This window comes from Phocoena sinus, chromosome 2 (assembly GCF_008692025.1).
Source record: "Phocoena sinus isolate mPhoSin1 chromosome 2, mPhoSin1.pri, whole genome shotgun sequence".
Classification (NCBI taxonomy): Eukaryota; Metazoa; Chordata; class Mammalia; order Artiodactyla; family Phocoenidae; genus Phocoena; species Phocoena sinus.
Window position 1 is genome coordinate 92,437,232 of NC_045764.1, and position 13,666 is coordinate 92,450,897.

General features: G+C 46.9%; 1 protein-coding gene across 2 annotated transcripts in view; it reads right to left on the reverse strand.

Annotated features, from left to right (window-relative positions):
* MAPKBP1 (mitogen-activated protein kinase binding protein 1) overlaps positions 1 to 13,666 on the reverse strand; it is a 52,314-nt gene that overhangs the window by 20,297 nt on the left and 18,351 nt on the right. For both annotated transcript variants that reach the window (XM_032623149.1, XM_032623150.1), the window contains exon 3: positions 7,282 to 7,373. In XM_032623149.1, coding sequence (XP_032479040.1) covers positions 7,282 to 7,373 — 92 coding nt within the window. The remainder of the gene's footprint in view (positions 1 to 7,281; positions 7,374 to 13,666) is intronic.

The following is a 13,666-nucleotide window of genomic DNA, read 5'->3' on the forward strand; positions in this document are numbered from 1 at the left end:
TTCGGGAGAGTTGACGTTTTCTTGGTATTTGTGCCGCCCGGCTGAGGCGGTCCTCTGCAGGCTCATCCTCTCTGGTGATGGCCTCCAGTCTGAATGGTGCTGGGTTACCTAGCTTTCGGATCAGCTCCAGATAAACCACAGCAGAGGGGTTCAGCTCAGAGCTGATCTGACTTGAAATGAACTGATGCAGATTCTGACAGCCACATTCCAAATCCAGAAAAAGTAGGTGATGAGGGTTCCTTTAAACCCGAAGCAGCATGGTGGCCTTTCAAGGGCGGCTGAGAACACTCCCCAAGTCACCGCACATAAATTCTGAGTCTTGCTGGGCCATAGCATCCTCTGTTTCCTGTCTCCCCTAGGTTGGACTCCATGGCAGAAGAAGGAGGGAGAGCAGCACGTGTGTGTAAAAAGACAATGCAGACAGGATGACTAGCTATGAGGCAACCTCTCCCTTCTCTAACACCTCCCAACCCCCACCCCCCAGTGTAGCCTGGAAATTCTCATGTGTGTCATGGGAGAGTTAAGCAGAGGAGGGAAACACACACAGGTAGGGCAAGCTGAAATTTTTACTTCTAATTATTCAAAGTTGGAAACCTTCCAACACAGAGAAAGAGGAAAAAAAAGAGACCAACCCTCGGTCACAGCTCCACTTGTGAGGATAATAACGCAGATGGTGAAGGCAGAACTTGGCAAAGACCTCCAAGGTCCCCCTGTGCCCAGCTTGCTGAGGTCCTCCCAAGAGAAGAGACCTCAAAAACACTGATGTGGGGCTTCCCTGGTGGCGCAGTGGTTGAGAGTCCGCCTGCCAATGCCGGGGACACGGGTTCGTGCCCCGGTCTGGGAAGATCCCACATGCCGCGGAGCAGCTGGGCCTGTGAGCCATGGCCGCTGAGCCTGCGCGTCCAGAGCCTGTGCTCCGCAACGGGAGAGGCCACAACAGTGAGAGGCCCGCGTACCGCAAAAAAAAAAAAAAAAAAAAAAAGCACTGATGTGGGAGCCTCCTCAGTCTTCTCTGACCTTTGAGCAAGTTTCCAGTCTGCTAGGGAGGGAAGGGTGGGGTGCGGTTTGCACCAATCTTTGGCCCTTGGTCTCCACATCCCTTGACCCTGGCCAGCACAGCAGGCAGTTACTGGCACGTGCCCTTGCAGCAGTACTGGCTGCAATCCTCCATATGATAGGGCTGGGCTGGCCCAACCGGCTGAGTCCCGTAATTCAGAACCCCAGGGTACAGGCACAGGGAGTCTGCTCACTCTCATAGGGAAGCAGTGAGGCCTCAATCCCTCAGGGCCTCAGCCCGGGAGTCATGTGGTGGAGCAACCGTACCAGGTGCTGGGCCCACTGCCCAGGAACTTCTCTGAACCAGGAAAGGCCAAGCCCTCGATAGCCCCCGTCCCTGGACAGGTCCAGGCCTGCTGCCATCACCAAGAGCCCAGCATTCCCACAGGATCCACCTCCTATGACTCTCCATCCTCCAGAAGGCAGAAACAAATGAACCCTGGGATGAGCAAAGAATGCAGAAACACACACAGGGAGCAGGACACAGAAGGTCTGAGCAGGGACCCTGCACCTTAGAATTTCCTCTTTCAGACCAAGAAAAGTCAGAAGGTGACTCAGAGGCACACTAAAGGTCCTTCAAGCCTTGCTCATACATTACCCTGTACCCCTACTTAACATTATAACCCCACACCCCCACATTCCCATCCCCTTTCACTGCTTCTTGCTTATACTTTTTCCAAAGCACACATCAATTTATAATATTCCATATAATTTACTTTTGGGGAGGGAAGACGATCTATATTCATCACTAAGACTGCCAGCTCTGTGACAGTAGTGTTTGTTTATTTTGTTCACTGTTACATCGCAAAGGCCTAGAAAATTGGCACTCAATAAATATTTGTGAATAAATCTTCAAGTCATTAGCTACCAGATCTCAAAGCCCTAACTCCTAAGGAAACTCCTGAGTAGCAGGCCCCAAGGCAGGTCCACAGTTCTGTCCAACCTTAGACTTCTAGGACTCACTGATGCTCGAGGGCACTGTGATGATAGAAAGAATAAGAAAACGGGTCAGGCAGACCTGTCTGCTAACATACTGTGTGATCTTGGGCATATTCCTTAACTTCTCTGAACCTCAGTTTCCTCATCTATAAAGCAGGAATAATAAATAGTATCTAAGTCTCAGAATTGTTGTGAGAACTGAAAAAAATAATATGCAAAGTAACCAGCAGGGTGCTCCTAGCCATCTTCTTGAAGGGCACCAATAACAAGGAAAGGGTTAACCAGGGGTTCAGCAGTTGCAACAGGAACCCCAACTACGGTATCCATATAGGACTTGTAGGATACTAGTGACTCATTAGGGTCCTCCTCCAGGTTGGAATTACAAACTGTCCCTCCCGATTCACTCCCAAAGGGGAAATCTTTTAGCTTTAATTATCCTAAGAGATAATGAGTCTAGGACGTTTCCTAGGGCATCCTTGGTTGTGGTCCTCTTCAGGACCCACATGGAACCCAATGCCTTCCAAATAAGTAACCCTCTTAGGCCAGCCCATGAGACACCCTGGCATCTCTGTTTCTGAGATGCTCTACGAGACACACACACCCCTCCCCCCCCATCAAAGGCATGAGAAAAGACTTGGCAGTAATAACCCAGTGAATAATGTGGTCACTGGTGTAGAGCTACCAGTACACCTCTCTCTGTCCAGAGGACTCTAAACATATTCCCTTCTGGGACAACAGGTGGATGTCTGTGAGCTGCAAGACTCACAAGCCAGGTCCAAAAGCAGTGTCTGAGCCTCCTTCCTCTCACTCACTATGGTCTAGCCACCATGGCTGCTGTTTAGCTACTCAAACAAGTGAATTGATTCCTCCTTTCTTTGGGACCTCTGTAGTTGAGGTCTCCTCCACCTGGAAGTACAGATCTTCACACATAGATTCCTCTTTGTCACTCAGACACCAGCTCAACTGTTACCTCCCACTGAGCCCTGACCAGCCAGTCTCCAAGTAGCCCCACCCCACTCCACTCCCAGGTATTCACTTACTCTCCTTTTCCATCACCCCAGTTTATTTCTTCAGAACACTTACCACTCTCTGATATTACCTTGCTCATTTATTTGTTCACATGCTTACTGTCTGCCTGCCCCTCCTTAAACCCCACAGAGGCAATGACACTGTCTTATTCACTGCTGTATATATATATTCTGCGGCTGGAACAGTGCCTGGTCCAAAGTATATTTTCAACACGTATCTGCCGAACAAATGAATGACTATTATCGATGAACAAGCTGTTTTGGGAAGAACTACAGGGCCCCAGTTTTAGGTATGAGCTCTGTAGGGAAACCAGGAGAAAAGGCACTGAGGGGACTGGCGCCTGTGAGTAACGCTTGCATGTGATTCACAGCCATCAGGGCACCAAGTCCAAGCATCCTCTTCCCTTAGGTCCACCTGGTCTCTCCACCACTCCACACACTCCCTGGCAACCCCCCACACAGTGTTTACCACAGGAGGAAGAAGGGAGCTGTATGTTCCTTCAGCTCAGATGTCACTAGAACACAGTCCAGGAGGAGACTCTGTGCTTTCACGTGCAGTCCAAAGCTTTGGAGCTGGATCTCAGCATAAATTCCAATATGCGCTGAGTAAATGGAGGGCCTTCTCAGGAGAGCTGGGTTTCCCCTCCTCCTCCCTGCTTAAACCACCAAGAGGTCTCCTCTTGGCTGCTGCATAGGGCACCTCTCACGCCAGTAGCTGCTCTGCACAGGGGGTCTGCACTCAGGCCAGGCCCTGCACCCTGGCATTAGGGGTCAAGAGAAACCCATTCTCCAAACTCACTGACTCCACAGTGGCAACAGGGGCTGTGCTGGGCTCTAAAGGCCCTGAACCCTCTACCGAGCCAGCCAGGGAAGGGGCCCAAGTCAATTATGGGTGTTCAACTAAACTGAGTGCCTCAAAGCTATCTGGGGACCAGCTTGGCCTCCTAGGGCAGGGGGCTTAAAATGTGACAGGTGAGGGTGGGCTTCCTGTGGGAAAACAACAGCAAAGGGAGAGCTCTGGAGAAGAAATGCACGAGGTGCTAAAACCAAGGGGTCTCTACCCAGAGACTTCAACCCACCTCTGCCTGACACACATCCTTCTCCACCCCACCCTCCCAGAGCTGTTTCATTTCCTTTCAGAAAACTTTGTTTTGGTTTGATATTTGCCTCTAGGCCTCTGGGAGAATTTTCTGAGCTTTGTTTCTCTTCTTGTTTCTAGGATACCTGAACTGCTCCTAGAGCAACAAGCGAAGTAGGAACTAGAGAGTGGGGGATGGGCGGTGGGGTTGGGATCACCATATAGGAAGAGAAGGGAGACAGAGGGGAGGGAAAGAGCCTGCTTTGCTCACACAGACTTTGGTGGCCCCCAGATACCGCAGAAGCACATCAGGGAGCTCTAGCACAGAGCAAAACTACAACACCCAGAAAAGCGCCATTTGCAAAGAGAGAACTCCAAGTTCTAGGAAATCAAAAGGTCAGGAAGTGGATCAGGGCACTGCCCAGGACTGGCCCAAGCCAAACACACTCAGGAAACCTACTAGAGGTGACAGCAGGGAAGCTTCCGTACACCACCTGGAAGGATAATGACCCCCAAGGCACAAACGCCAGGCTGGGACCTGCCCATAAACAGAAGCACACACCCTTAAAGGCGCCAGGCCTGGGGTCTGGGGCGGATGGGGAAGAGAGGGACCAGGGCTCCACACTCCCCAGAGCAGGGACACAGGACTCAGCACGCACAGAGCAGCAGCCCAGGCCTTTCCGGCCCGTCCCACATCCAGCCCCAGTCCCACCTCCAAGAAGAAGAAACCTGGCTTTCCCTGGCCGAGGCAGGCATGAGTGGAATTCCCCGGAGGCAGACTGCACAGGGTATCCAGCAACAGAGATCATTCATCAACTTGCTTCTGGAGGGGGAGAAGGAGGCCAGCTCAGCCTCTTCAAGGTAAAGTCAGTGCAGCTCCCACAGTCCCCTACCACAGACGTCAAATGCCAAAGGGCCACTCAGAAGAGACAGACCCCAGAACCTAGGGGCAGAAGGGTCCCTGGCATAGACTGAGCTGCCCGTAAATTGGCTCTTTTCATTCGAAGAGCAGGTGAACAGCTTAGGGGAAAAGCAGCTTTTAAAAATAAGCAGCAAGTCTGGTCTCCCTCCACCTCGTGCCACTTTAGAGTAAGAGCTCTGCAGTCAGACTTCTTGGGTTGGAGTCCCAATACAGACACGGGCTAGCTGTGTGACCTAGAGCAAACTGCTTACCCTCTTTGAATCTTAGTTTCCCTCCTCTAAAATATGGGATGAAAACAGTTCCAACCTCACAGGGTTGCTCTGAGTATTAAATAAAATAATTCCTGTAAAGTGCTTAACAAAGTGCCTGTCACAGAAAAGGTTCTTGATAAAGGTAGGGATGATAAAACTAAAAACAAATCATATATCTGATACAAAAACTACAGGAGTTGCTGTGGAAAATCACACTAGGGAACTCGGCATTCCCAAGTTGATGGTGGGGAAAGAGGCAGAGCAGTGGCCTTCCCATTTTCACTTTCCTGTGTCCAGCAGCAAGGAACAGGGAACCAGAGAGAACAGACAGAGAAAGAGAACCAGAAGCAGGAAAAGCTCCAAGCCTCCAAAAGAAACACTTCTGCAGAAGCTTCAAGCAACTATGGTTGGGGGTTTCTCATCAGTAGGAACAGAGGAGTGAAAAGGCTGCAAGGGAAAGAAGAACACCAGCGCTGGAACCCTTCCTCTCTTCCATGGCACTGACATCTCTCAACGTGACAAGAGTAGTCAAATGTTCTGAGAAGCATTATCCATAACAGCCAAAAAGTGGAAACAACCCGAATGCCCATCAACTGATTAACAGAGAAAATGTGGTATATCCATACAATGGAATGTTACTCGGCCATAGAAAGGAATGAAGTACTGATACCCAGTACGACATGTATGAACCTTGAAAACACCATGCTAAGTGAAAAAAGCCACTCACAAAAAATATGATTCCATTTATATAAAATGTTCAGAACAGGCAAATATATAGAGACAGAAAATAGATTAGTGGCTGCCTAAAAGCTGGGAGCCTTGAGGGGAAATAGAGAGTGACTGTTAATGGGTGTGGGGTTTCCTTTTGGGGTGAGGAAAATGTTCTAAAATTGATTGTAGTGATGGCTGCACAACTCTGTGGATACACTAAAAACCACTGAATTGCACGTATTACAATACTGCTTCTTTTTTTATGTTTTGGATTTTGGGCCATGAGGCACGTGGGATCCTAGCTCCCCGACCAGGGATCAAACCCGTACCCCTTGCATTGGTAGGCAAAGTCTTAACCACTGGACCACTAAGGAAGTCCCTGAATTATACATATTAAATGGGTGAATTGCGTGGTATGTGACTTACATCTCAATAAAGCTGTTTTTAAAAACAACTAAAAGGTAGATATTAAAGATACTGAAGATGGTGTTGGGAGCTGTGTGCATATATTACACAATGGAATATTACATAGCCATTAAAAAGAATGAAATAATGCCATTTGCAGCAACATGGATGGACCTAAAGATTATTATACTAAGTGAAGTAAGTCAGACAGAGAAAGACAAATATCATATGACATGACTTATACATGGAACCTAAAAAACGATACAAATGAACTTGTTTATAAAGCAGAAACAAACTCACAGACTTAGAAAACCAATTTACGGTTACCAAAGGGGAGAAGTGGGGGAGGGATAGATTAGGAGGTTGGGATTAACATAGGCACACTACTATATGTAAAATAGATAATCAACAAGGACCTACTGTACAGCACAGGGAACTCTACTCAATACACTGTAATAACTTATATGGGGAAAGAAACTGAAAAAGAATAGATATATATATAACTAAACCACTTTGCTATACACCTGAAACTAACAACATTGTAAATCGACTATATTCCAGTATAAAATATTTTTTTTAATTTAAAAAATAAAATAAAAATAAAAATGACTAAAAGGTAGATATTAAAGATATTGAAGATGGTGTTGGGAGCTGTGTGAATACAAAGAGTGAATCTATACGCGTGGGTGGTCAAAAAGCAGGACGGGATGGCAACACAGGCAACAGTCAACAAAGAGCCTTTATGTGGCCCCGTACGTCATTTATAAAAATGGCACCAAAACATTAACCTGGATGTATCTCCCAGAAGATACCAGAAAACCCCTGCCCACTCCAACTGGTTTAGCATAGCTATAAACTTCCATGCAATAAGACCACTTCCAAGACACTTACCCAGCTGGGTAGGCAACTAAACCCGATCGGGGATCACAGGCAAGTCCTCTGCCTCCAGACACTGTTATTCCAAGCACCTTCTCCAAGGTCACCTGTTGGAGCAAGACAGAGAAGTGTTATGTTATGGATGGAGTGGCACTGGGAAGGAGGAGTTGAAGGTAGCCGGGACCTTCTTCCACGCTGACTGTTTCCTGATGGCTCTGTCTTCTGACTTATCCAGGTCCTGATCTGGCCATAGGCCCCCTGATCACATGGGAAAAAGCCAGTACACATCGCCAGCTTTTAACAGTGATCAAACTGCTAGGCCCATAGAAAAGAAAATGAAATGGTTAAAACTCAGCTCATGGCCACAGGGGCACAAGAACTCTCCCAATCCAGGAAGGCTCCATTTACAAGATAAAGTCTTGGGTCCCCAGACTGGCCTCTTGGGTCTATGAGACTCAGGAGAGGTCACTGATCTTCGTACCTTGGCAGGCATGAAACAAAGGCCACTCTGATCTCCAAGAGCCAGAAGAATGTTAGGTAACAATTAGGTGACTCATAATATCCCTGATCTATGCATTCCATCACACTCTTCCCCTCCATCAGATATCTGCCAGTTCAAACAGACTCGAAGCCTAGGAGGCAGAGACATGGCTTACTGCTGTGTTTTGCAAAGCACAGATGCTCAGAGTACTCTAATCATTATTATTAAGCCACAACTCCCACAGAGATGAAAGGGAAACATACGTAAAGTGCTCAGAGCTTCTGAGAGGGCATGGCCATTCGAGACATTCACCATCACTCTCTTCATCACTGTTGTTACCCCACACTGTCCACAGGCCCTGGGACATACTGGACTAACCTCAAATTAGTTCCCTGATCTTTCTGCTAGATGATCCCATGTAAGATTCAGACTGCCCTGTAACCTCGTCACTCCCTCACCCACTGCTATAAAATGTCTTGCATGTCACTCCTGGTCCAGTCTCCTCTAGCACTGTCTGGACTCGCTGCACTGGCCCTCCTCAGGGATGTCCTCGGTCTTCGTTGGCTCAGACAGAGGGGCTTCTGAATGCAGGATGGCCATGTAAACAGGCTGGAGTGTACTCTGCTAAGAGAGTCTTGGGGGCCTTACGAGGGCGATGTGAACCAGAAACACTTCAGGGGTGTTTGTATCAGTGGCACTGTGGTCTGCTCCCAGTCCAGGCCGGTATCTAGAGAGGGGAAGCCCATAGTCAATTACAGTAGTTTTAGGATCTCTCCTTCTCTCTTACTCTCCCAGCTGGAGAATTCCAAGTGCTTCGAGAGGGCCTGTTTAAATTCCAATCTCCAAGGACCATTTTAGTTTGAATTAGGTTGGAAAGAAATGCCCTGAGGTGGCCAGAGACCAAAATAAGTCCCCTGGGATGTTGTAGTTAAAGCTATTACCCTGGAAGGTCCCCAAGAGTCTTCTGTGCTTCTTGGGGATGTGGACCAGGAATTCCAACATGTGTCTACTCACTGACAGAGGCAGTTTAGTTCCAGGGCACCACACCTACCCACAACCACCTGGCAAGCACCAAACTTGCCAGCTACCCTTGGGCCTTTCTGAGGCACTAAACCTAGTGGGGGATAAACTAACTTTAGCCTACTCTATACATTCTTGATTTTCTGCCCTAACTTATGCCTCTTTCCATACTTTTTCTCAGATTAATGACCCCCGCCCCCTTCTCCGGCACCCACTCACCTTTCTGAAAGGGCTGAGCACTGCACACTAACTGGAGAGCACAAAATAACCCTGGGGAAGTCCGGGAGATACTCAGTTCGGGGCACCACACCCTATCCTGGCACAGTGCCTCTGGCTATCCCCGAGGGAGGGGTACTCAGGAACATTCCTGCTGCACCAACTGCCTACTGCAGAGAAGAGAGAAAGAGGAGCCTGAGGCCAGCATTACCCACATAGATGAGAAAGGTCACCAAAGCAAGCACTGAGCTAAAAGGCCAACTCAACTCCTATTCTCTTCAAGCTAATCTGATTTCAGGCAAATCCTTTGGATTCATATTTGCATCAATCCCTCCCTTATGCTTCAGCTTTGGTCCCAAAGAATCAGACCAGTCTGTGGGTTCTCAGCTTGCCTTCTCTCTCTGACAGGAATTTGGGTAGGTGTTTTGTGGGTAGATGATCCAGTTCCACAGAGAATTAATTCTGGAACTAGCTTGGAGTTTTCAACAGCAATCTAAAGCAGGAAGGAGATGTGAGTTACTCAGAGCCGAAAGACCAGTGTTTATCAAACGTTTTTGACCACGACCCATAGTAAGAAACACATTTTATATCTTGATCCAGTATAAACCTACATGCTCATAAAACTGAAATAAAAGTTTCACAGAAAAATACTTACTCTCATTGTATGTGATAAACTCCAATTTCTATTATATTCTATTTCATTAAAAAAATAACTCTGGTCATGGCCCACTTTATTGATTTCATGACCTACAGGTGGACTGGAAGCTGCAGTTTGCGAAACCCTGCTAAGGACCATCTCTCCCTGCTGGGCATGGGATTCATCTCTGGTCCTTGGCATCTTTGTGCCTGTCACTTTCCTCCTAGGACTCTCCACAGTGGAGCAGACATCCGGGCTAGGAAACCCCACAGACAGGAGTTTGCCTGGGCTCAAAACTTGGATGATTTTCAAAGGATTTACAGTTTTTGGCTTCCTCTGGATTTCTGAGCAGCTATCCAAGGGAAAAAAAGGCAGTTTCCTTTGACTCTGTGGAGGGGGAAGAGCAGGGGAAAAACATTCAGGGGCATCAGCTGGGTTTTATTTTATGTTCTAACTCAAACCAGCTTCCTGTTTGCAGGGAGGTTTGGGGCTGAGCTCCACTTTCAAAGGATCTGAGAGTCCAGAGCTCCTGCAAGGCCTCCAACGTCTGGGCTTGTCCTGCAAGGCTCCTGCACGATGGACTTCATAAACTGACTCTCTTTCATAACCCTCTCCATATTCTTTCCAAAAAGGTGGTACAGCTTCCATCTACCCTAAGAAATGGAGACAAACCTGGACACCCCCTTGCAAACCCACCCCGGGCTAAAAGTGCCCAAGTTCAAGTAGTGCTGTGCTGCAGCTGGCTCACGCTGGCTCAGGACAGCTGACTGTGCACCTCTTTTCCCAGCTCCACGTTCAATGAGAGCACATTGGTAGCTTGAAACCACCATGGTGGGAGCACTTACGCCATGAAATCAGACAACGCTACAAATCAGGGCCCCTCTTCCCCCTCAGAGAGCATGTAAACATTTACCAACGCACCGCTAAGCTCAAGCAACTTTTCTCTCTCCCTCGGACTATGGCCGTAACTCCCATGTGTTCCCTCTGCTTCAGGCCTTGCTTCCTATAGTCTTTTCTTTTTCTCAACATGCCAGGCCACAGTGATTCTTTCAAGAAATATAGGAGATCATGTCATTATGCTGCTCAAAAGTCTCCAATGGCTCCCCATCCAGATTCTTCACCCCGGTTTAGAAGGCCCTAAGTCACCTGGCCTCTGGCTGCCTCTCTGACCTCGTTTCCTCCACTTCACCCTCACTTACTCCACCTCAACCACCCTGACGCCTGAAGCACCTCAAGTGGATTCTAGCTTCAGGTCCTCTGCATAGGCTTTTTATTCCTCCCACTAAAACTCCCTTGCCTCAACTACTCACACAGCTAATTCACTCAGGTCTTTGCTCAAAGGTCTTCTCCACAGGGAAGGCTTTCCAGACTGGCTTTACTACTATCACTCTATACCCAACTTATCCTGCTTTATTTTTCTTCATTGTACTTAGAGTCAGAGAATGACCCAACATTGAGTATATCTTTGTCCACATACTTACTGTCCGTCTCCTCTACCAGAATATGAGCTTCTTGAGGGCAAGGCCTAAGTTGTTACCCCTCACTGATGCATCCCTAGCACTTTAAACAGTGCCTGGCATAAAATGGGCACTTGATAAATATTTGATGAATAAATGAATGCATGGCAGAGGCTTCAGGAACAGTGAAAGGACAGAGATGGGAAGCACAAGAAAACTGGGGTATTTCAAGCCAGTAAAGTTGTTCTCCACGAGGTATCTAAAACTGGTTGTGTGGGAATTCCCTGACGGCTCAGTGGTTAGGACTCTTAGGTCCAGAGGTTAGGCATTTTCACTGCCGTGGCCCGGGTTCAATCCCTGGTCAGGGAACTAAGACCCCTCAAGCTATGTGGCCAAAAAAATAATAAAATGAAATAAAACTGGTTGTGACAGAAAGACCACATCCATATGAGGACAAGCATAAAGGGAGGTTAATGGTACAGGTAACATTTTGTTTCTTAAGCTGACAGTGGGCACACAATGGTTCACTCTATTATTCCACATGTCTTTACTGTATGTCTTAAATATTGCACAGTAAATGTTTAAAAGAGAGAAAAAATATGGTCCAGGATGTGGTGTGGAGCTCAGCACCTCATGGGCAACATCCTTCTATAGTTCACATCCCTGACTTCTCTTTACCCTAAAGCCACTTCGTTGACACTCATTGACCCAGCAATGTGAGGGGAAGGGGTACAGAGATCTCAAGAATCTGTGTTTTTATTTGATTTATGTTTGTCACTTAAGAGCTTATAAGGCTGCACATGTTTATGATGCTCTGACACGCTGCTTCCAGCAGAAGTTTTCAAGGACCACTGCACACATCCCTTCTCCTGACTGCTAAGTGTGGCAGCAGGTGATGAGATAGGGCTCCCTCAGCCTGGGTCCCTGAGTAACTCTGATGAACAGAGCGCCTGCGCTGACCCACACTGCAACAAAAGTATGAGCAAGAAATAAACTATCCGTTAAGTTATGGAGTTGTTGAGGTGATTTGTTACCACAGCATGACCTAGCCCAGCAATTTTCACACTTTTTGGTCTCTTACACTCTTTGGTTTCTTAACACTCTTAGAATTTATCAAGGACCTCAAAGAGCTTTCATTTATACAAGTTATACCTACCAATATTTACTATATTAGAAATTACAATGGAAATACTTAAATAAATTTAATTCATTCAAAACTAATAATAAACCCATTACATGTTAACACTTTTATTAAAAGTAACTCTAGTTTCCAAAACAAAACCAAAAATATTTAGTGAGAAGAGTGGCACTGTTTAACATTTTCGTAAATCTCTTTAATGTCTGGCTTAACAGAAAACGGCTGGATTCTCATAACTGCATCTGCATTCAATCTGTTGTGATATGTTATTCTAGGTGAAGATAAAAAAAAGTTGGCCTCATTTGGATATGTAATTGGAAAAGAGGGGATCGCAGAGATCACCTAAAAGGGTTTTGGGGACCCCAGGGATTTTGTGACTACACCTTGGCAACCAATAACCTAGCCCCTCCTGTATACTACAGCATCTCTCTTCATAGGGAAGCAAGCCCACTAGTATGAGAGTTCTGGCCTCAAGCATCATTTGAGGAAAATGAGGCAGGGAAGAGGCCCTATGAGAAAATAGCTGTCCTCAAAGTCAGGGATGGGGCCCCAAGTTCTGACAGGAACTTCAGTTCCAAATCCTCATGGCCCAAATGCCAATGAAATATAGTCCAAAAAACACACCGGTCCAGGTAAATGATTCCGGCTGGTGAGCTGGGATACAACTGCTACAGGCAGCTGGCAGCCTGATACATCCACAGTTCTAGGAACATCGTGCACAATGAAAACTCAGGATTAAGACGAGGGTACCTGCTTTGTACTCTGCAGTGATCTCCTCCACATCTGCAACACAGCCTAGAAGCAGGGAGAATACTCGAGCTGTGACCCAGCTTTTCCTTGGACAGGTGGAGAGTGTTGAGATGGGGGAAAGCCTACACCAACCTGAAAGAGAGTGTCATCTTTCCCCAGAAGCAAGGCTGCAGGAGGGCAGAATTACTACAGACACACTGCAAAGGAAGGCTTGAATACCCACCCCTCCCAACATGCACTAGGCAGGGCAGTACTGTATCCTCCTAAGAGAAAGAAGGAAAGCAAAATCATCCTTCACTGTAATGAGATAAAGGGATAACTTCATAATAGCCTATTCCCAAGAGAGAAGGAAAGAATAAAGCCAACTGTTTAAGAGCTCTTCTGGCTCTCATTAAAGTAGATGGAAAAAACAGGTGGCTCAGAGGCGACAGACGGGACTACTCGTTCATACTAGATAGAACAGTATTTTCCAACACGTGGATTGCAGCCTATTAATGGGATTTGAAATTGATTTAATAGGTTATGAATAACTAAAATAGAACAAAAAATAGATCTCATGGCACGTAGTAATAATGGTAAGTACTGAACGTGAAACTTTATTTCAGGGGTGTGTGTGTGTGTGTGTGTGTGTGCCCTGGGTCACGATGTAAAGTGTATTCCTTAATGTGAGTTGTTCTCAAAAATGTTTGAAAGTCACTGGG